General features: G+C 42.1%; 1 protein-coding gene across 5 annotated transcripts in view; it reads right to left on the reverse strand.

Annotated features, from left to right (window-relative positions):
- The window catches only part of AOAH (acyloxyacyl hydrolase), a 170,637-nt gene extending 156,115 nt beyond the window's left edge, over nucleotides 1–14,522 (reverse strand). For 2 of the 5 annotated variants that reach the window (XM_019925453.3, XM_019925442.3), the window contains exons 1-3: nucleotides 14,376–14,517; nucleotides 14,071–14,221; nucleotides 3,192–3,287 (exon numbers count right to left, since the gene is read on the reverse strand). In XM_019925453.3, the coding sequence (XP_019781012.2) occupies nucleotides 3,192–3,287; nucleotides 14,071–14,191 (217 nt within the window). In that variant the 5' untranslated portion in view covers nucleotides 14,192–14,221; nucleotides 14,376–14,517. Of the gene's footprint in view, nucleotides 1–3,191; nucleotides 3,288–14,070; nucleotides 14,222–14,327 lie in introns of all 5 variants that reach the window. The other 3 variants (XM_019925444.3, XM_019925448.3, XM_033863158.2) reach the window with 3 other exon arrangements.
- Nucleotides 14,523–22,570: the final 8,048 nt, after the last annotated feature.

Here is a 22,570-nt window from a genome sequence, read left to right on the forward strand (position 1 = left end):
GACGCCAAGACATAGTCTAGTTAGATGACTAAATTTTATAGAAGAAAAGAAAATTCCTTTAAACTAGGCAAAGTGACTTATAAGAAAAAGAAAATTAGATTATCATTACGCTTTTAAATAACATATTTAAGACACTTAGGGAAAGAAACTGTGTCAAGGTTTTTTTGGGTTTTTTTTTTTGGCCACACTCTGTGGCATGTGGGATCCTAGTTCCCCGACCAGGGATTGAACCCAAACCTCCTGCAATGGAAGTGTGGAGCCTTAACCACTGGACTGCCAGGGAAGTCCCTGCCAAGGATTTTTATATCCGGAAAAACACTGACTTTCTAATGTAAAGGACAAGCCAGCTTGTTATCAACGTGCAAGAATTCAGGGAATATTATTCTCATGAGTCCTTCCTGAGGAATGAACTTTAGACAGCACCTCGACTAGAGAGGCATCTGCATAAGGGCTGGTGGTGAACATCAATCTTACAGTTGCTGATGGAACTAAAACTAAATGAAGATGAAAAGGAATGTATATATTGTACGTAATGGCCATATACTCAAATAATGGAGAAATGAGGCTATCATATGTGTAAAGAATGATAGGTAAATGAGTAATTATGAGATATTTTAATTCTATCAATCCCCCGGTCCTTGAGAGTTAGGACTTTGAGTGTGGAAAGAAGATACAGATATGATACAGAAGAAACTAAGAAAAAAAAAAATCCTGCAGTCCTGAATTTGAATTTGAAGTGTCAAAATGAACTCATATATTTTATATTAAAATAATATATGTAAATGTATATATGTATGTTTTCTATCATTGTCAACAGAAGAAGTCTAGAAAGAATGACCAACTGAGTAGCAATGACATTCCTATGCACCCAGATCATGGTCTTAATACTATTTCCCACTAAAAGAAACCAGAGCTTCTAAGAAATGACTGATTTCAAGCCTGGGGTTGGAAATGTACAAGACAGGCTGGAACAACTTGTCACACTAGTTCGTGAGGAAGCTACGAAGACTACTTAGACTTATGTCGAAAGGACCCAGGAGCCAACTTGAAGTTCCTACTGGTCAAAGATGAGAGAATTTGAGCTTTAGAGGGATAATAGTTGAAGTAGTCTGAAACTCATCAAATGTGTATAAATTCATGAGTTCATAATGATACTTTAAAGAAAACCAAGTGACTACTTTGGGATGATACTATAAAGGCAATGAGTTATTCGAAAACTGGCAAGTAAAACAAAAGAATCAAGCATTTATCCTGCCTTTCTTAGAATGAATAATAGTACCATTAGGAACTGTGGGGAAAAACATCCCTAAGCTATGATGATGATGAGAGAAACTGTCTCTAATATATTTCAACTACTAAAGGAAATATAATTGATAGATTAGAATAGCACCATTTTGCAACCTCCAATGACCTGATAGACCTAGTCATAGAGCATCAACAGCTGCTAATATCACAAAAATAGAAAAGAGAAAACCACTTATGATGGCCTCCTGTTGAAAGAAAACACCATCACTTATAGCCTTGCCAAAGAAATCAAACTGGAGTCTCATCAAGCCTCTGGATCTAGCTGCCAATTTTCAGGAAATACAGAGCACAGAGAAACATATTCAATCATACCACAGGGATGCCATCAGCAAAATGCAGAAACTCTACACGACAGATTCCACAGCTAAATTACAAGGAAAAGGAAGGGATGGAAAGGAAACTGGTAGATTAAAATCGACTTAAAAGACACATCAAAAATTTAAAAACTGGGCAAGACTATGGTGTCTGGAGATACGCAGTTGGGTGATAAAGCTATAAAGCAATACGAGGAAATGATTATAGTAATCTTCAGGATGTTGTCTTTTTAGGGGGGAGGAGGAATTTATGATGGGTTGGGGCATGTGGATGGGACTTTTGGAGCAGCTACCTATCTGTTCTTTCCTGACCTGTGCTATGTTTACAAGGGTGTTCACCTTTCAATAACTGATAAAGCTCTACATTTATTTTGTGTTTTTTTAATTTGTTTCCTTTTATCAAGAAAAGGTTAAAAAATTATCCACAACAATACTACACATAGTCTATGGATTCATACAAGTGAATTTAAAAGTATAAAATTTGCCAAACCCAATGCCCATCAAGTTCCTATGAGTGGTTCCATCTAGGGAGGTGGTAGGAAAATGTAACTGGGAGTGGGGGAGGCCAAAGGGCATTTCAAGTGTATTCGTTACCTTCTAATTCTGTGGAAATATGTCAAAATCTTAGCAATGGTCAAACTGGGACATTGCGAACACATGTATTTGTGTATTATCCTCTCCCAGTCTTTATTTTTGAATTCTAAAAAAATGAGCTTATGAGTATACATTGAGACTGCATGCAATAAATTTTCTGAAAATGTTTTGATGCCATTGACACAACGTCTGTTAAATCAAATATAAAATCGTCATGAGTCCAACTACCTTACTTAAAAATAATAATGTAGGCATCTTTGAAGAATTAGTTCCTTAACATTAAGTGAATGAAAATTTGACTCTCAAAGAAGTTTATTCATTGTGATTGTACACCTAACAGTATTCTATAAGAGAAATAGCGTCAATATTTTCTTTCTGCTGAGAGTGTAAAAAACCATACAATTTGTTTAAACCACCAATCATTTCCTTCTTTTGCAGGATGTGTAAAGGATTTTATAGAAATCCAGTTCAAATCAATGGAATGTTCCCAGATTATTTTCCCATTTGGAGTTTTAAGATCCATTGTCTCCTCAAGCCTAAATAAAGTTCTGTGTTAGAAAGGAGGTGCTTGCATCTGAGAATGTGTGTGTGGTTAAATTAACATAAATCATTGAAAATTATTCATTATTCATAATTTTGACCTTCTCGGTACTTAAGGCCATGATCACCAGGCGGGCAAATCATTATAAATGTGACACATAAAACAACAATCGGCCATTCTACATCTTACTCCCTAAATGTCCACAACAATCTCATTCTGCCATGAGAGAAAATGAATGTCAGGGGAAAAAAATTGCCTCAAGTATTTTTTTGTGTCTTCCTTTTAATTTCTATGAGTTCCATAAGAATATCAACTCACAGAAATAACACAATCAGATTCTCCTCTGTGAGCCCATGTAGGGTATCAACTCACTTGTGATGGCTCATGAATGAAAAAGAAATGCAGACCCACAGCCAAATGAGCCTTTCTGTATTTACCAGGCAAGTAGCTGCACAGTCTCTCCATTGAGGTCTGGACCGTTGAGTTGTGAACTTGAGCAAGCTGTTCAATCACAGACACCACCAGCACACACCCTGCAAGGGAGCAGAAATCAGCCACGTCACATGGAAAGCTGTGCCAGAGGGCTGGAGGAAAGAAAGGGGATATACGTGTGTCCTTAAAAACACAAACCTTTCTAAAACAGAGAACTTTTCTTTGCCATGCTTTTTATAATCAACCATGTATGTGAATGCACTGAGTTGTAGTGAAATATGAAGTGTGGTAAGAAGATTGTGTATTTGGGGGTCAGAAAGACTGGTTACCAGCTTACCTTTGTCACTTGTAAGCTATGTGGCTTCGGGGAAGTAATTGAATCTTGCCTTATTTCCATTCCCTTTTGATCACTATCTCCTGTAAATGGGGAGATAGTGCACGGAAGACATTTACAGGAGATGGTGCATGGAAGACAGCCACCACTGAGGAGAAGCTCAGTGGACAGTGGCTCCTTTCCTGTCCCCTCTCCTTCCCTTCTGCAGGACAGCTTCACTGTGAGTAAGATCATTCTCACCCTACACATTCTCAGCCCGTGACCTATGGTCAGATTTTTAATTGTAGAAAAGCAGCGGAAATTGCCCAACATTTGGAGTCAGAAGACCTGGGATTGAGTCTTGCCCTTGAATCCTGGATTTACCACCCATCCTTTCTAAGCCTTGTTTTCCTCACTGCAAAGTAAATAAGTTTCCCAAAGGGCTGCTGTGATGATTAAATGAAATAAAAGTGCAAGTGAAGGTGCCTTTGAAATCATACACTATTGTAAAATATTATTTTACCTCCCAGCTATAAAGCACTCTGCTTGAAAGCATGTACCAATATGATAAGTGTCTAGAAGGAACCTTGGATTAAATTAGGAATATATTCCTTAAGCTACCTTGATGTATGATAAGTGTGAAGGCTCAGAACTGCTAGGCTAATACCCCTAGAAGTTTCTATCACCAACCTTGATCTCCTAAACTGCTAGGGAAGCCCACACCTCCTTTGTCCAAAGGGAGGGGACTCTTCTATACGCAAGAGGTTGGCTGGTCAAACATAAGTAAGCCTGAGAAGAAATTGTTAGGCTTCATTTGGATAGGAGGAGTAGCACTTATTGGCAGAGGCTGGTTTCCAAGGAGGCAAAAGAAGGATTACATCCAAAGTAAAGAAGTTCCAGGGTGCCTGGCCCAGAAGTAAGCTCACTGCTATCCACCTGCTCAAGGAGCTGGGGACCCAAGTTCACATGCAGTGTCATTAAAGCCAAATTCCCACTAGGAATCCTTGAGGGAAAGTGGCTGATAACAGATGTGAATATTACAATTGGGCATTTCTTTAAACCTCCCATAAAATGAGAGATTGGCAACAAAAAGGGAGAGATTTCCACCTTTCTAGACACTGCAACACCTGAGCAGGCTCTGGCCTCATTTGTTCTGTACCCTCCGGTAAAGCTGGGCAAAGCTGGGCTCACCAAATCTGTGATAACCATAGTCTTACTGCTCTGGGAGCACCTACTTCTGGGACATTTATCAACGTCAGTTACCAAGGTTGATTGGATGTGCTTTTAGCCTAATCCATGCATTGAGGGTTTTATTACATTGCAATGAATTCAGTAGCTGATACTTATTAGCACTTTACAGCCTAAAAAGCATTTTCATATCTATTTTGTTTTATTTTAAAAATAACTTTTCAAAAAAGATAGATGCAATGCAATCTCATTGCAGAAAAATTTTAAGATACACAACAATGTAAAAAAGATAAACATCACTTAAATCACCCAGAGATAAACCAATTTCACTTTTATTTTAAATATATAAAATATGTTTAATATATGGGCATATTTTCAACATTTATAATGCACTATTACACCTTGATTTATGTCCCTGCTAATCACCTGCTAAGTTAGGTGGAGCGAAATACATTTTAATAACTGCAATTGAAAATAATTATAAGTAATTATACTGCAATGTGACAAGAGGATGCAATGTGGTATAGTTGAAAAGGGAGAAGCTTTGGAATAAAAAATAAACTTTTTTTTTTAAACAAGGTTCAAATACTGGATCAGTCACTCAAAATGGTGTAACTCTGAACAAGTTACCTACCCTTCTGGAGCCTCTTTTTAAGAATTTAGAGTGAGAGCATAAATTCCTTAAGGGCAGGAATGGGGTCTTAGTATCTCTAACTTTGAGTGCCTGACATAAGAGCCTGGTTTGGAGGAAGGATATAAGAGATGTTGCTGACTTGAAGCCAACTGACTGGAGAACCAACCGAGGGACACTTCAGTTGTCACTTGCTGGGGACCTCCATGGGAAACGGTTAATGGATGCAACTGAATTTGTGTTCTGGCTCGGTCATCCCACTGACGACATTGCTTACTGTTTGTTCCATCTCATTACAGGAAAAGGCTCCACTTTTCATCCTGGTGTGAAACAACCAGCACCCTCTCTTAAGTCAACCAGCAGATTCTATAGCAAATGGTCATGGTGTGTAGCTCAGGATCAAAGAAGAACGCGGTGGAGATTGGGTTGAGACCTCGAATAGCAATCACTTCATACGGAGTCTCATCAATGAGCTGCAGCATCTGGCACCCAGAATGGACTTGAAACACAGGTATGTATTTATCTTCATCCTTGGAGTGGAAGGATGAATGCAAAGAGAATTGTGCTGCTTGAGACCAACCTGCTCCTTTGTACTTACAGACGTGGGCTTTTCTTTCACTCAGAGCAATCCCAACAAGGACTCATGACTTTTGTGACTCCTTAGCACTGCTGGCTAAAAGTGGAGATCATTAGATAAATAAGAAGGAACAAGAAAAAGTCAGCTGTCTCTGAAGATTGGGTGGATCTTGCCACCATCGCCACTCTGCCTAGTGAAGAGTTATTATGATCAAAAGGACCCTGCAGAAAAGCAGGCAATGGGGCTTGAAATATGTAAACGTCCATGTTGGGCTCAGCTTTGATCTGAGTTCTGCTCACCTGGACATCCCTGCCCATTTCCAGCGAGCTCAACTCCCATTGGATTGTGAATTTAGGGTCTGCAGTGAGGTGCGTCCTGAATCCTTTAGCAGCAAGAATGGAGAAATTGACTTTGCTATAGTTTCTAATAAGAGCTTTTACTGTCTTGACAGGCTAAAAAAATGTTTTTCCTTGGAGAAATGCATGTGCAGAGTAATTCCTCCCCTTATAGACTATTCTCTGGCTGCTAATAAAAGGCCTGGGTCTGCTAAAGCAAGTTTGTCCAAGCAACTGTTCATTTAGGAAGTGATGAGAGTGGGTGAGAAATACGTATTTTGCTCAGTGGTCACTATCTGAAATTTCAGATAGTGAAATTATGGAAATGGAAATATGGAGATATGGAAAATCTCTTCTCACCTGGCAACTGAAAATAATGAGTATAATAGAAACAGACACCCCTGATATTGTAGGAAAAGAAGCAAATAGGCCAGAATAAAAACACCTGCCACCGCAATCAGCTTCTAGACACACATCTCAGGTAGACTGCAGACTGTACCACGGAATCCTTTTGAAATGAAACAGAACTCTTGAAACTCTAATTATAATCATATCTGTGCTGGCTGGAAATTCAGCCAACTGCCGAGAGCAGTCTAGTAGATTTCTCATTTGTCTGAAGCCTACACTTCATTGAGAAGCCTTGAAAGCACCTGGCAGTTGTCAGAACCAGGGTCGGCGTGACTACACTCCATTTTTGACCCTGAGTCAGGGCATAAATAATTCATCACATGGCTAGAATGTTCTCTGCAGATTTCAAAGGGTTTTGCATACATTATCATCTCATTCAAACTTCTGAACAACTCACAGATGCAGGAATTACTGTTCTTATTATTGCATAGACCAGCAATCGGAGGCTCAGAGAGCTTAGATGCCTTGCCAATTATGGAGCTAGTGAGCAGGGGAGCTGGGACTGGAACACAGTGTGTGTTGAGTCCAGGCACCATGCTGAGCTATGAGTACACGCAGAGAACAAACAGATATGATTCCTGCCCTCTCAGAGATCATACTCTATTAGGGAAAAGTGATTGTAAACATGTAAGCACGCATGCAATTATAAATAATTTTAGGTACTATGAAGAAAAGGAACAAGGTGAAGTAACAGAGGGCAACAAGGACGAGGTGGTATGAACATTAACTAGAGCTGATAGAGAGAGAAGCCTTCTCTGAAGAACACACACAAAAACGGCTCATATAATGGAAAGGAGCAAGCAGGGTGAGCAGCCAGGCAGGCTTTGTAGGTAGGAGGAACTGGTGCCTACCTCACGGCGATGAGACTGGGAAAACCTGACATTAGGAGATGCGATGCAGGCACAGGTGGAGGTCAAGTCTGTGGGTTTTGTAGATGGCAAAAGAGGTAGGGATTCAACCTGAGAGGAATGGGAAACGATGAATGGGCTTTGTGGAGAGGGCTGCTACTATGTGATCTGTGTCTTTAAAATATCATGCTGGCTGTCATGAGGAGGAAGGATCTTGGGGGCGGAGAGATGAAAAAGGAGGCTATTTTGGTCCTGGAGAGAGGTGATCGCTGATTGGATAGAGTAATGAGTGGCAGTGGGGATGGAGGAAAATGGGCAAATCTGGAATCTGTTATGGAGGCTGACCCGATTGGATTTATTAATAAATTGAGGAGAAATGTGAGAATCAAGGATGACTCTTGTTTCTGGTTTGGGCCCTAGAGAAGCGTGGAGCACAGGTTTTAGAGTCACACCACACCTGGATTTGGGCCCCTGCACCCCTGTTGGACCAGCATGACATTGTCAAGTGCATTCCTCACCTGATCCCTCTCTCCCCACCCAATGCCCCTCCGCAATCACCTAAATTCTGTTCTCAGATTTCGCTAATCGGGTGGGAGCAGAGGATATAGTTTTATATGTTGTAATTCTAATCAACAACTTTTATCCCAGATCTTTCTCATGTTGGTGAAGAGAAAAGGAAATAAGAAAGAAAGGTAGGAAAACAATCACCCCAAATGATCCTACAGCCAGCTTTGTTCCCCTAAGATATTAGTTATCAAGCCAGAGATTGCAGCACACAGCCCAGGTATGAACACTGAAACTTCACTTTTTCTTCTGCATCCTACTCTCAGTCTGGACATGGATAGGGAGAGTGGGTAGGAGAAGAAAAGAGAGTGGAAGGGAAGAAAGAGAAGGGAGAAGTTATGGTACAGCAGAGACTGAAGAATTTGTGGTTCAGAAAGACCTGGATTCAAATCTTGCTTCTATTACTTATGAGCTGTTGTATTTGGCAGGATGGATAAACTCTCTGAACCCAGATTTTGGCACCCACAGAATAGAAAAATAAAGCCCTCTTGTGTGGTACATTAAAAATGGCCACAGACTTTTTATACTTCCTCCCAGGAAGAGGTGATATCTATTTTCCAGGCTTTGAATCTGGCCTTGTGACCTTGCTTTGATCAGTAGAATATAGAAGTGAGAGCATGTCAGGTCCAAACCTTGACCTCAAGAGGCCTTGCATCTTCCCTTTTGCCCTTTTAGACCTTCTCACTAAGCTGAGGGCAAGTGGAGACGGAGCAGCCTCAGGCAAAAAGGTCAGAGTCTGACTGTTCTTCCTGAAGTTCAAGCAGTTTTTCAAGAATAAACGTTCCTCAATTCATTGTGTGCCATTGGTTGATTTTTAGTGTCCTGAAATGGTTGCCTGTGACGGTCTTTCCAGTTTTATGCTTGGTCTTAGATGGACTTTGTCCAGGGAAAGATTCAGGTGGGGACTCTGTCCTCTACACTAACATTGAAAAACGACTACTATATGAGAGAAAGGGTATGGTAGTGGAGTAATCTGTTTTCCTTTCCAAATTCTGAGTGTGAAGGCCAGGAGAAAAATCTTGACTATCAAGCCCCTCTCCCTCAAAAACAAAACAAAACAAAAAACGCTTCAACCCACAGCTTACTCTTCATCTATGAGCTTCTACTATATAGTCGTGCCTATTTGGTGAATCACTTTGGGACCAAGTCACATCAATTCTCTTTTGCAATACTATCTGGTGTTTAGTTTGAAGACTTTTTCTTTTTGAAGCATTTCTATGAGTGGTAGGCAGAATGATAAGATTACTGTCTCCTGCTGTAGAGGCCTTACTTAATCCCCTCCCCTGAGTGAGGGCAGAACCTGTGAATGTGATTGGATATCACTTCTGTGATTGTGTTATGTTCTACGATAAGAGAGATTTTGCGTATGTAATTAAGGACTCTAGTTAGTTTACTTTGAGTTACTCAAGGTTATCCTGGGTGGACCCAACATAATCAGGTGAGCCCTTTAAATGTAGAGAGCTTGCTCCAGCAGTTCTTAAACAAGAAAGAAATAGCTACGTTATTAACTTCCTTTGCAAAGGGGCAGCCTCTCAGAGCTGAGAGTGATCCTGGCTGACAGCTCGCAAGCACATGGGACCTCAGCCCTGCAAATCCAAGAACCTGAATTCTGCCAACCACTACTGAACTTGCGAGAGAACCTGAGTCTCACATCACACGCAGCCCCATGTGACATCTCGATTACAGCCTTGTAAAACTCTGAGCAGAGAACCGGGTTATATTATGTCCAGACTTCTCATGTGCAGAAACCGTGAGATGATAAATTTATGTTGTTTTAAACTGATGAATGTGTGGCAAGTTATTACACAGCAATAGAAAGCTAATACACTATGAAATCTTTTTTCATAAGTGAATCTTCCCTTAAGACATCCAAGATTTGAGAATTTGTATTTGCATAAGATGTAGATTCCCATGTAATTATTCAGTTTACTCAGGCCTCTTTGCCTTATGATAGGTTTAAATGCAGGACTTCCATAGCTCATTTTCAATATTTTTTTCCTGATTTCCAAAAGAATACATTATCACAACCCCTTTGGGTACTTAGTATGTCCCAAGCACAGTTCTAAGTCCTTCATGTGTGTTTACTCATTAGCCCTCCACACCACCCAAGGATGCAGGCCCCATGTAATCTCATCTCACAGATAGGGGACACAAGGTACAGAGGGTGAAACTGTGCCCTTAATGTCACATATGTACAGAGTGGCAGAGCCAGGATTCCAATCCAGGCAGTCTGACCCCAGAGCTTAAGCTCTTTTGCTCTTAACCACCATGTCTTACTATTGTTTTTGCAAGCTCATCTAGAAAATGTGGAAAATTCAGAAATGCACTGAAAAGAGATTACAAATCATTTGTAACCTCGTCACTCATAGATAACCATACACCAACTATTGGCATTTTGCTGTTCATCCTATCTGGGAAGACAGCTATATAAGTAGAGAGATAGGCACATTATATATAATTTTATGGGGATTTTACTCTGCTTAATGCTTTGTAACATTCTTTTTTTCCCCTCTTTCTCATAGTACATTTAAACTATGATCTAGTTTACTGCCCACCCCTTCCCTCCAAAAAAGAAAATTTTCACTTTCTCCTTAAGGAAAAGCATACTGCCCACTTGGATTCTTCTGGTTTTGCTCACTTTGGGACCTTTCACAGAGTTGTGGACCTCTCTCTAGAGTGCCTTTGTGGTCCTTCTCTTCAGGGTTATGCCCCAGAACAATCCAGGAAAAAAAGAAAAAAAGGCAAAGGTGAGTTTAGTGAAAATTGAGATGATCAGAAACCTACCATCTGTGCCAAGGTTGGGATTAAATTCTGTGATAATCTAAAAACAAAAGTAGGGGATTAAGAAGAGGGCAAGTGTGAAGGGTGGGGGACAAAGTGCAGAGGGCTGCAGCAGCAGCTGGGAACCAGCAGGCATCTGGCTACACCTGAAGGGTCTGCAGGGCCCACGAGGGTGGAGGTGAGCAGCTTGTCAGCAGGGAGTGACCGTGGATTCTGTTAAGAACAGCCCATGAGCTGCACCAGCCGTGACACTTCACTGTGGGAGTTCTGAGGGCCGAGAACCGTGTCAGGGTGATACAAAAGACCTCCCCAAGGACTGAGAGCAACCCTCAGAGAGGGGAAAAAGAAGAGAGCCCTGAATTATCCAGAGGAGACTAAATTTAAACACATGAGTGGAAAGATGAAATGTTTGCTGCCCTCAGCAGCAATGGTGGTGGCTTATGAACTAGTGTTCAGATATAGAGAAATAGAGAAAATGAAACTTCTGTACATGTAAATTGTGATCATAAATTTTCAATCTCTGCTGGCTCTGTCTAAATCTTTCCTATTTTTGTCAGCGACATTGTCATTTTACCATTCATGCTGGTTGAAAGCTTAGGATCACGTCTTCCCCTTTATCTTTCAAACTATGAAGTCATCTCTGACCACTGTGTGTGTGATGTGGTTCGGGGGGGAGGAGGTTTTATCGGACTCTGAAGGCATTTTATATATTTAACCAAACATGAATGAGGGGAAAAAAAATTTTTTTAAGCGCTTTAAAAAGATTCCTTGAAAAAAAAAAAAAAACAAAATTCAGTGAATTAATTTAAATGTCAATGACTTAGAAACATAAGGATTACTTTGCCCCTAAATCAGCCATGTAAAGAAAATAATGTTTTGCAAAAGTGAACATGGCTTATTATTGATTTCATAACATTTGAAAAGTGGCAGAAAGAGGCCCTGGCTGTTCCAGCACAGTAGAATCAGAGTTTACTTAGTGATCAAATGAACGTACAGTTCAGTGCAAAGGAATTATGGTAAATTGGGAAAGAGGCCACTGGGGCTTTGCATAGCTTAGTTCTGATTTTGGAATATGTTCAAGGCCATGCCCTCCAGATCTGCTGGTTGGTTCCCCACTGCAAAGGTTCCTCTTGGTACAGGAGCTGGGGTTGTTTGTTTATGATGGGGATGTTGGCTCAATCACTCAATAACTTCTACCGTGGCTCCTTGTGGAGTATCTCTCGAGTCACAAGAGTTCCCACTTCTGTGAGAGCTGTCCCCTCCCTCCGTGACCCTGGCAGCCACATCTGCACTGGGAGCTCTCCTCACTCTCCCCTGCCTCTTGTTCAGTGAGCTAAAAGACTTAGCCCAGATTCTCTGTGCCAGGATGTTAGATGACAGCCAGAAGAAGAGTCCATCTCTGTGTGGGTTGACCTCTTACGTGCAAACTCTGGACTATGGGAGCCAATGAGTTGGAAGTCATGTAGTCCTGCTTTTCATTTGAAAGTTGTTGGGATTAACAGAAGTCCAAATGACAATTCCTCCTCTTCTCCCAGCCCCTCTATGAGGCTCTTCCTCATACCGCTAGCTGCGAGTAAGCTTACTTCGCTGCTTCCTAAGACACTTCCACATTTGGCCAGTGCCTAAGAGCACCCCCAGGTCCCCTTTCAGGAGACACCCCAATCGCCACAGCTGCTGGGCGTGCTGGTGCTAAAACTGCACACTCGACCCACAAGATCATGGTATGACAAAATGGTTATTTTAAATTTTGTTATGCAATAATAGATAGCCAGAACAACCGCATCCTAGAATCCCCTCAACACCTCCTTCTAATTCTCTATGCCTCAGTGGGAATGGGGCAGGGAAGGGAACGAGTATCTCATGTCTACTTTATAGGGGTGGAGGGCCAAGTATCTCAGATGATGCAACCACCCTAGAAACAGAACTGATTCCACTTAAGCCTTTCTCAAGTGCATTTCCACTTGACAAGTTTTAGGTGTTTGTTTTGAGAAAATAGAAGGTGGTAAATAATTATCTGGTGGAACCAAACAGTGGTGGGGATAACCTCCCAGGCATGGCTCCAATGGGGCCACAGACCTCTGCTTCCAGGCCTGTGGAGAAGAGATTCACGGGGAATCCAGGTCTTAAGGTTTTAATTTAAAAGAAGACCTTGAAACCAGAGATGTGCTCCTTAACATGTATAAAGACTGGAAATCATGGTTTTTCAGGAAATAGGACTAACTCAGATATTCTTCTGTACTCTCTCCAGAAATAATTCATATGTATCATAATCTGTATCCAAACTTTTCATTTGTAAGAGATGGCCACCATACTTACCCCTCGAGTTCTTCTTCTGGCTTCTTAAACCAGGATTTTATTTTGAGATCTGCTCATTGAATAATTACTACTCAGACTTCTGAGTATCCTTGGCTCCATGGACTGACCCATTGAAAGCCCTTGGCCCTGTTCAGGAATCTCCAGGTATAACATGAATATCAAAGGTCTTACCCTACTTTTACTCCTCTCCAAAAAAACAAACAAAAAAAAACACCCTCCCCCCCAAAAAACGAAAAACAAAACACCAAACAACAACAACTACTTTGAAGTAAAATACTTCAATAAAAGATAAGTGAAAGCCATATCTCAGTCAAAGTTCAATGTTTCCAGGTGACTGTCCTTTTATTGCCATCTCTGGACTCACTGAGAGAAGGAAGAAAACTAAGATTGTTGAATCCTTACTGTGTGCAAATACCATAAATTTACATGCATGATCTCAATTCTCACATCGCCATGAAGTGCGTATAATAAGCCTCGTTTCATCCATAAGAACACAGAGGTATGGAAGTGTTAAGTTGCTCAAAGTTTCAGACCGTAAGGGACAGAACAGAGGGGGAGGAGGTGGCAGCAATTCAAAGGTCAAAGTCCATCCTCCTTCTACTGTGTAATGCTGCCTACTGTCCCGAAAGCAGGTAAGAATTTCAGGCTTTTATAGTTGCCCATCCAGGGGGAAAAAATTCCAATCACCAATGAGGTGGAAGACTTTTAATTCAAACTAGCAACTATATAGCATCTTCTATACACACATATGTGCATGTAGTGTGAACACTTACTCTAAGAAGCAAAATTTTTCTACGCTGGTAAGGTTATTGGTGTCTTACTTGGAATCTTATAGCTATGGATGCCATTAAATAGATGATTTACTATGCAAGTCAAGGATTTGACCCCATGATATCCACATTAAAAATAGAATATTTACGTACCTATACAGACTTTGGAGCGTCTGGTGCTGGGCTGGTGGTCATAGGCTGGAGAGGCCAAGGTGTGAAGGGTCAGGAGAAAGAACAGAGGAGTGGCCATAAGGATTTTCCAGGGTGGCTTCATCTCGGAGCTACTGCACCAGAAGACACCAGCCTGGGGACAGAAGCGGACAACTAAGGGATGCTGAAGTTGAGGCCGAATCGATCAGTCTCTCTCCCCTTCTCTTTCGTTTTCTGACACACACACACACCACACTCACATACACACTTTTCACTATGACAGAGCCCTGAGAGAGAGCCACACTGGCCTGGGTGTGGGAAGAGCTGGAGTCGCTTGCACACCGTTCTTCTAAGCTACAAACTGCAAGACAAGGAAAAACCCAGGTGCAGCTGAGGCAGCAACAAGCGCTTCTGCACTTGCTGGCTGCAGTCCGCGGCTGTGAACCCCAGGAAACTCGAGGCTTGCTGGAATCGTCCCGCAGCCTCGTTAGGCGGCCCTTCCTCTTTCGTTCTTGCAAAACAAAACTACATTAAAAGTAAAACCAAAGAAGAAAGCCTCAACCACAAAAACAGCAGCCTTTAGCAATTTGATCAGCAGTTGTTCACAGGCTGTAGAAATTATAATCCGTTGTATTCAGAAGTTTAGTTTTGCTCTAAACAGTTTTATATGGTGAAGTTGGGCTCCTTATTTTGTTCTTAAAGAATATTCTGGTCAAGTAGTTATTTTCCTCTGGAGAAGTTGGATTATTCCTTGAAGGGTCAAGTTTTCCCAAGGCCATTCACTGGTGTTCAGAAAATGAACAGTGAGACAGTAAAGGGGCAGTCAAAATGGCTGGATTTTCAATCTAATAAGAAAAAAGATGAGCTGAAATTAACCAATTCATATTTACTTGACTGTGCACAATGCATCTCTTTCCTCCAGAATTTCAAAGTCTGTTTACATCCCTCACCTGTGAAAGATTTGTTCATTTTTAAGACTGATTTTCTATTTTGAAGATGAGAATTGAATGCTATTTTTCCAAGAAGAAAACAAACAAACAAACAAACTGAAAACTAAACCAGATCATAGATAGAGAAAAGACGTATAATCTAAATGCTTTGTCCTAAAATAGGATACAGCAAAGTCACAAGCCATTCTCCGATGAGATAAGGGGAGTGGGGCAAAGGGCCGCAATCTAGGTAAGCCTGCGGGATCATGCAATTAATATTCTCCCTGTTTAGGCTCTGAGGAAAGCTTATGATAAACTTTACAGAATATTATAAAAGCTATCAAAATTGGTAGACATTTCTTCTCCTCCTGCTTTTACTTAAGGAACAGCATTTTAAGCAGCAGGTAGAATTTTAGAGTTGTATTCTTTCCAGGATGTAGGAAATACCAATTTTTATGGTTTGAAGACTTCTTGGGTGAGCATTAGTTTAACAAATGCCAATTTGTCAAATCTCTGAACCTGCAGCAGAGATATCACACACCAGAGTATTTCCCTACCTAAGGGTCCAGCACTGGTTAGGCCAGCGAATGCCATGGATGTCCTTGGTCACCATGGACCCGTGGCTTCCTTTGAGGCTGAGCTGCTGTTTCACAAGGTCTCTGACCCTGTGGCCAAGGGAAGCTCTGGAGGTCACCACGACCAACAGAGGGTTCAGGGCCTAGAGAAATTCCAGGGAATTCCTCGGCAGGCAGGATAATAGAGTTATTAATAGCACTGACTGGAAAGACAAAAAGACACATGTTCAACTATCCTATCCATTGTTCACTTCTGAGTCATGTATTAGACCAGTGATGGAACCTTTCTATACTTTCTTCTACTTCTTCATTTATACTGGAATTATAATAATATTTGTCAGGGTTGCTGGAAGGACTAAAATAGACGATGTATTCATACTATAAAGCAGTGTGTCCAGCAAGAAGATTTGGTAAATCAAAGCTTTGGTTATTATCCCAGCAGGAGTATGATGAAATCTGCACCCCAGGCCAGATTTCGAGAGAATTCTAAGACGCCCATGGTAGTTGCAGGCCAAGGTATAGGAAAATGACACTGGCTGCATTTACTGAAGGCTGCATTTATCGAACACCGTCTGTGTGCAGGGCAGCCCTCCAGGAGCAGAGTCTAGTTTGTTAACCCATAGGTGGGTAGGGAATCTTCACACAGCTTCGGCAAAAGCATTTGGCCCTGGCTCTGGGCCTCCTGAGGGTCTCCTGGTCTACATCTATAGCTGCAAGCAGGACTGGGACACCTCAGGGTGAGAGGCATTTCTCACTGTTAGGCTGTGTGCAACTTTTAGGCCCTTGGTCATGTGTGCGTGACCCAGGCAGTTCCACCCACAAGCACCACACGGACGGCGGTCCTGAGGCAGCCTGAGATGCTGGGGCTTCGGGCAGGGCTGGCTGCCCTGGGAACCCCGGGATTAGCTGTATAGCACTGAGCCAGTCCTTTACCATTTCCAGGGCTGAGATTCTTCAGCTGTGGGGGAATGTCATGGTAGTGTTTGACATATAGTAGGTTTTCCCTAAACGGAAGTGATTTTCATGCTTGAAAGGTGAGTTCTTACTTGGCAGGGTCAAAAGAGGAACACAGGGCTTCCCTGGTGGTGCAGTGGTTGAGAGTCCGCCTGACGATGCAGGGGGACGCGGGTTCGTGCCCCGGTCCGGGAGGATCCCACATGCCGCGGAGCGGCTGGGCCCGGGAGCCGTGGCTGCTGAGCCTGTGCATCTGGAGCCTGTGCTCCGCAACGGGAGAGGCCCCAACAGTGAGAGGCCCGCGTACCACAAAAAAAAAAAAAAAAAAGAGGAACACAGAAGTCAGGAAGTGATTTCACTAACTGATGCTGAAGGGAGTGCGTGAGCCCATGTACCACTAACAAACCCTCCCTCCGGTCGCCGAGGCGAAGGTGCAGGGCTCCTACTGTTTGCACAGGCATCGCTCAGACTGCCTGGTCTCATCTCCCCGACAGGGCTACCTGTACTCCTGGAGCATTGACTGCACATGACCTATTAGAATCTCTGTACAACTTGCTGAAAGGCCCTGGACCTGCCAATGGTTTCTAACGATTTGTTGGACCCTGTACGATGTCCCTTGAGGACACCTGTGTCAGATGCTCCAATTCTGAGTTTCTCAAAATCTGCTTTTGGGAAATGAGATTTCTTCCTTGGAGCACTTTGTTGCTTACTTCACTCGGAGAGTTTTGATTCAAATCACAGTCTGTCCAGCTGCTACAGAAGGCTGAGGGTTTATACTTCTCAAATGTTACACCAGTGGTTCTGGCTTGTTCTGTTTGAATATGCTTCCTGACTATATTTTGAACTGCATTGGCCTCAACCATCTCATTCACAGCAAGTTCCTTAATCAGAAAAAAAACACAAAAAACAAAAACAACTGACCTGGGTGACAGGAGATACTGTAAGATCTGGTGCTCCCTCAAAAGCGCCTCTTCTCTTTGACTTCCTCCTCTTTCGGACACCAAGGATCCCTCCCCTTGCTTCTGGCTTCCCAGGATTCTCTGCGGTGACCCTTGGTTCACACCAAGCCCAGATCCTTTGCTGACCCCTCCTCCCCAATCAGGGTTTATTTATTCTACCTCACGCCTCTGCTCTCTGCTAGGGAAACGGTAAATTAATCCGTGACAAGGGTGCGTGTCGGCTAATTAAAAGGGTTCTGGGCTTAGGATCAGCGACACTTTCATCTCCATCATGGTTTCATCACTTACTAATTGTGTGTCCTTGGGCAAGCGGATCCACCTCTCTGGGTGTCAGTTTATTTAACTACAAAATGGGGTATATGATGCCAATATTGTAGGGAAATTATGAGGATTAAAGAGACAACATGAATGAAAAAAAAACCTAAGAGTAAATGTCAGGTAAATTTAAAGCTAACAATGAATTAACACTATCCTTCTCAAGTATTGGAATTTTAACATGTTTTATATATTTTCTCGGAATCTTTAAAGGAATGTCCATTTTAGTAAGGCACTTAAGTAGATACAAAGTAGAAATTCAGAACACCCCAGAGGAGTGGCCACCCAAGCGTATTATCACTGGTAGGAGAGAAACTTGCAGATGTAATGTAGAAAATAACCACATGGTGAGAGAGAATGTGGAAACCCACCTCCCAAGAGGTACACTGGTAGTTTCCAGCAGGAAGAGACACGCACCAGGAAATAAACCAGTGATCCTCAATGTGTTAACAATGTAGCAATGGCAAGGGTGCAGCGTGATCCAGACACACAGGCAGATCTTTGCTCCAACACTCCTTTCCTGCTCCCCATACACCCCACCCACTCCTTCGTGCACTCTGAGGTTCTTAAGACTTTAGAGCTACGTTCACACTCACTGGCAGAGGTATGCCATTTACAACGACAACTGCCTTCTTAGGAGAGTGAATTCTATTAAATAGAACTTCTTTTGTCTGCCTGGCACCTAAGAGTAAATTTGGGTAAAGGAGCTGTGGCACATGGGCTGCTTTTTATAAGTGAGGCAGTAGAATTTGGATGTAAAAGGAAGGAAGTAGGGGCAGAGAAGGGAGAAGCAGGATCAAATGAGACACTGGGGTCTTCCTGGCTGAAGCGCCAAAAGAAAAGTGCTGGGAAGTGGGGTGGTGAAAAGACCTGAGCTAATAGGAAGTTCAACATAGATCAGTAAGTTGTTTGCTGTGCCATGTGAGAGATGATACTTTGCCAAGATCCTGAATGGATTCTTGTGGAAATCAATGAGGAAATGAGTTTCATGTTTGGATCAGAGCAGGGCAGAGCAAAGGAAGCACAGGTAATAACAACTCCAGAAGCTGAAGGACTAGGAGCTTACATGCTCAGGGATTCACGGGTATCTTGGGGAGGGCTTTGGACTCTCATATATCAATCATAGATTGATTCTCATATGCTTTAGACTCCCATATGCTATAGACCGGGAGGAAGGTAGACTTAAACTACTTTGACTTAGATCTCCAACATGTAAACTTGAGTTTGAATGCACATATGGAACAAAATAAAATAAACATAGCTGAAATAAGCTTGAAGCTCATTCATTCATTCTTTTATTCATTTTTAGATAAAAGAAGTCCAGGGGTAGGCAGTTCAAGGCTGTTACGGTTGTCCCATGGTGTCTTCAGGTGCCAAAACTTTTTATTTTCTGTCCTACTATCCTATAACTAGTAGGACAGAAAATTTTAGACCTTAGATGGCTAAAATAGCTGCTAGAGCTCCAGCCATCATGTCTATGATCCAAGCCAGCAGTAGAAGAAAGCAGAAGATGGCTAGTGAAATTCACACCTTTCCTTATAAAGAGCTTCTTCCCCCAAATCTCCCAACACTTCTGCATACATCTCAGTGGCCACACCTGGCTACAAGGGGTGCTAGGAAATAGAGTCATATGACCACTCCTAACTAAGGGAAGCTGCCATCACTTATTCTGATGGCAACATGCTCTGCTAAAAATCAGGGTTCTAAACAGAAGGAGAAATAGAATATTGGGAGGCAACTGCCTACCATGTATATTATACATAAATACATGTGAATATTTTTCTTTCTGAATTGAATATGTAAGATTACCTTGCATTATGAGTTTTTGGAAGGTGGAATGAGGCCTGTCCTATTCTTCCCAGTGGGGTTTTCTTTGAATCATGGGCAGCAGATGCTCCCTAAAGGCACTTTCCTCTCCAACTCTTGTCCTGGACAGCTCATGGAAACACAAATTGGCAAAAACCAATATCACAGCTGAGACTGAAATGAGACAGGCTAACCTGTGATCAGGGGACTATTGTGAATAAGACAAGGTCCTGACTTACTGGGGAGTTTGCCACTATATTAAAAAATATGGATTAGTTAAATCTCTTCTGGGGATATTTTCATGGAGGAAGCCTAAGTAAAATGAACTAAGCTTCACGCTAACTGTGAACAAAAGGCTAAAACGCAGCTTCAAGGTGCGTGTGGAAGGTATGGGACGTTGCAGTTGCAGAGGACTAGAGCAGTCATGGTCATATGGTCTGAGAGGTGAAGTGCCTAAATATAAGATCACCTTAAGAACTTGCCTTGAGCTGAGTGTACACTATTTTACTGCACGAGCCCCAGATGCACAGGGTGAGCTCAGAGCAGTATATTACAGGCTTCTTTGGAGCTCTTCATTCGGTTCAAAGCTCTCTCCCCGATATTCCCAGTCATTGTGTTAAGAGGTAGTGGACAGACAGTAAGGGGAGAGGAGAGAAGATCATGAAATTGCTTTACACGGTGCCTGGCACAGAGCAAGTGCTTAAAATGTTGTATGCAAATCCACATCCAAACTCCTGCTAAGTGCTTCCAATGGGAGGGTGATGGAAGGGAAGACAGGGTGGGGATGAATATAATTTTATAGGTTTTGGAAAATAGATAACCAGAGTAAGTATTACGGGTTTTAAAGAAAAAGAAAGATACAGGGATTGTACAGGGAGTACAGGGAGTACAATTGAAGGTAAAATTAGAGTTGAAGAAAATTAGCAATCTTAGTCAAGAACACAATAGATCATATTACCCTGATGCTTACAACCCATCAAAGCTCCCTATCACCCCCCAAATAAAGAGTGAATTCCTTGGAACGGCCCACAAGTCTTCTCATCGTCCGGAGACTTCATCCCTCCAGCCACATTTCTAATCACTTTCCCATGTGCCCTATGTTCTGGTGGCACCAAATTACCAGTGATGTCCCCAGACATGCCCAGCTGTTCATGCCTCAGTGCCTTTGCATGAGCTGTCATTCTGCCTGAAATATCCTTCTCCTGATAAGAGTATTTGTCTCCAGGACAACTTCTTTTTGTTCAAGTTCTCCTCTTCTCAAAAGCCTTCTGTGTCCCTTGCCAAGCACAAGTGTTTGCTCCATCCTCAGTGCTCCCAGGACACTTCAGGCAAGCCTCCACTGGGCCTTGCCTCTGTGGCATGGCCATTAGTGTGGGCACCTGATTCCCCCCCACCCCCCATTGGATGCTAACGACATCAGCATCCAAGCTATTTAGCTCCATCACCGTAGAACATGCACCTGACTCATGGCAGGTATTCAATGAATGATCATGGGGGAAAGAAAGGAGCAAGCAAAAGGCAAAAAAATTTAAGATATTATAAAAATTTTATGAAAAATTTAAAGGTATATTATGGCAGTACAGTGAAACAGAAGAAGCTATTTTAAAAAATGCTCTCAGGACTATTATGCAAAAGGAAAAGCATTGAAGGCAGTAAATTCGGGGTTTAGTACTAAACCCTAGTGCAAATGCTGTGGAATCAGATCAGCAAAGGATGCAATAAGGGCCAAGCATCCAAGTTAGAATTTGAGATGCAGTCCCATAACTGTGCAGAGAGAAAACAAGAAGTGAGAGTCTTATGTTGTCAGGGGGTGAAGTCTAGAGTCGTGCAATTTCCTCCAGTTTGTCATGGTTTTTGTAATAAGATGGCAAAGTTGATTTCTCTGCAGACTGCAGACCTGCCCAGTTTGCTCTGACCAAGAGTGACCCTTCTTCAGACCCTCATCCCTCTATCTTCTCCTGGGACTAGACTCTTGAAGGCCATTAATTAGACCATCTGCTACCCTGGTGTTCCCTGCTTTGCTGGAATACATTTTAGGAGGGGTTTAGCCTCTCTGGAGACACCACCCCCTCACTGCTCTGTAGCAGCAATGCATCTACCTTCCCAGCATACAAGCCAAAAAGAATGAGACCATCTAACTGGGTGTTTCCTGTAACATGGCTCCTTTGAAGGCATCTCCCTGCAAACTGACCAATGAAGGTAAAGCACCCAGCCGATGCCTCTCTTTAAAAGCTCTGGTGAGATATCTCTCCCAGGAAGTTAGCACACCCTATGGCTGCAGGCCATGAGATAAGAAATCCACTTAGTTTTTGATTCAGAAACTTCCCTTCTGCTCTTTGATGTGAGAAAGTGCTCAGACTTTAAAACAGACCTGTGGGTTTAGAAGGCCAGCCTGACTCAAGATACCCATGTGGAAATGATCTGTGCCACGCTTAAACCAGCTATACCAAAGACAATCCAATTAACACACAGCACGATGAAGGACATCCCTGAATTCCTCCATGCAGGGAAATAATTCATTCTCAACCAGCAACAGCAGAAGCCTTTCATCCCGTCATTGTTAGCTCTGAAACTTAGATCTTTTATTTCCATGGAGTCAGAGGTCCTAAATTACATGATTATGAATGCAAAGAATCAGGTAGTGGCCCTTTCTCCCCATTTTATTTCATATGTAAATATTAATAAAAAATAAGGAAATACCGCATTGATGAAAGATGAAATTTTTCAATGAACAGCTTTCAGACATTCAGAATGAAAACAATTATAATAAAATATGAAAATTTTTGATTTAATGACAATATGTGGCTTTTAATAAAACCAAATAAATTTATTAGTGGTAAAAGAAATTAAAAAGTCAGCCTAGGAGACCTTCAAGATGGCGGAGGAGTAAGACTTGGAGATCGCCTTCCTTCCCACAAATACATCAGAAATACATCTACATGTGAAACAACTCCTACAGATCACC

Source organism: Tursiops truncatus, chromosome 9 (genome assembly GCF_011762595.2).
Source record: "Tursiops truncatus isolate mTurTru1 chromosome 9, mTurTru1.mat.Y, whole genome shotgun sequence".
Classification (NCBI taxonomy): domain Eukaryota; kingdom Metazoa; phylum Chordata; class Mammalia; order Artiodactyla; family Delphinidae; genus Tursiops; species Tursiops truncatus.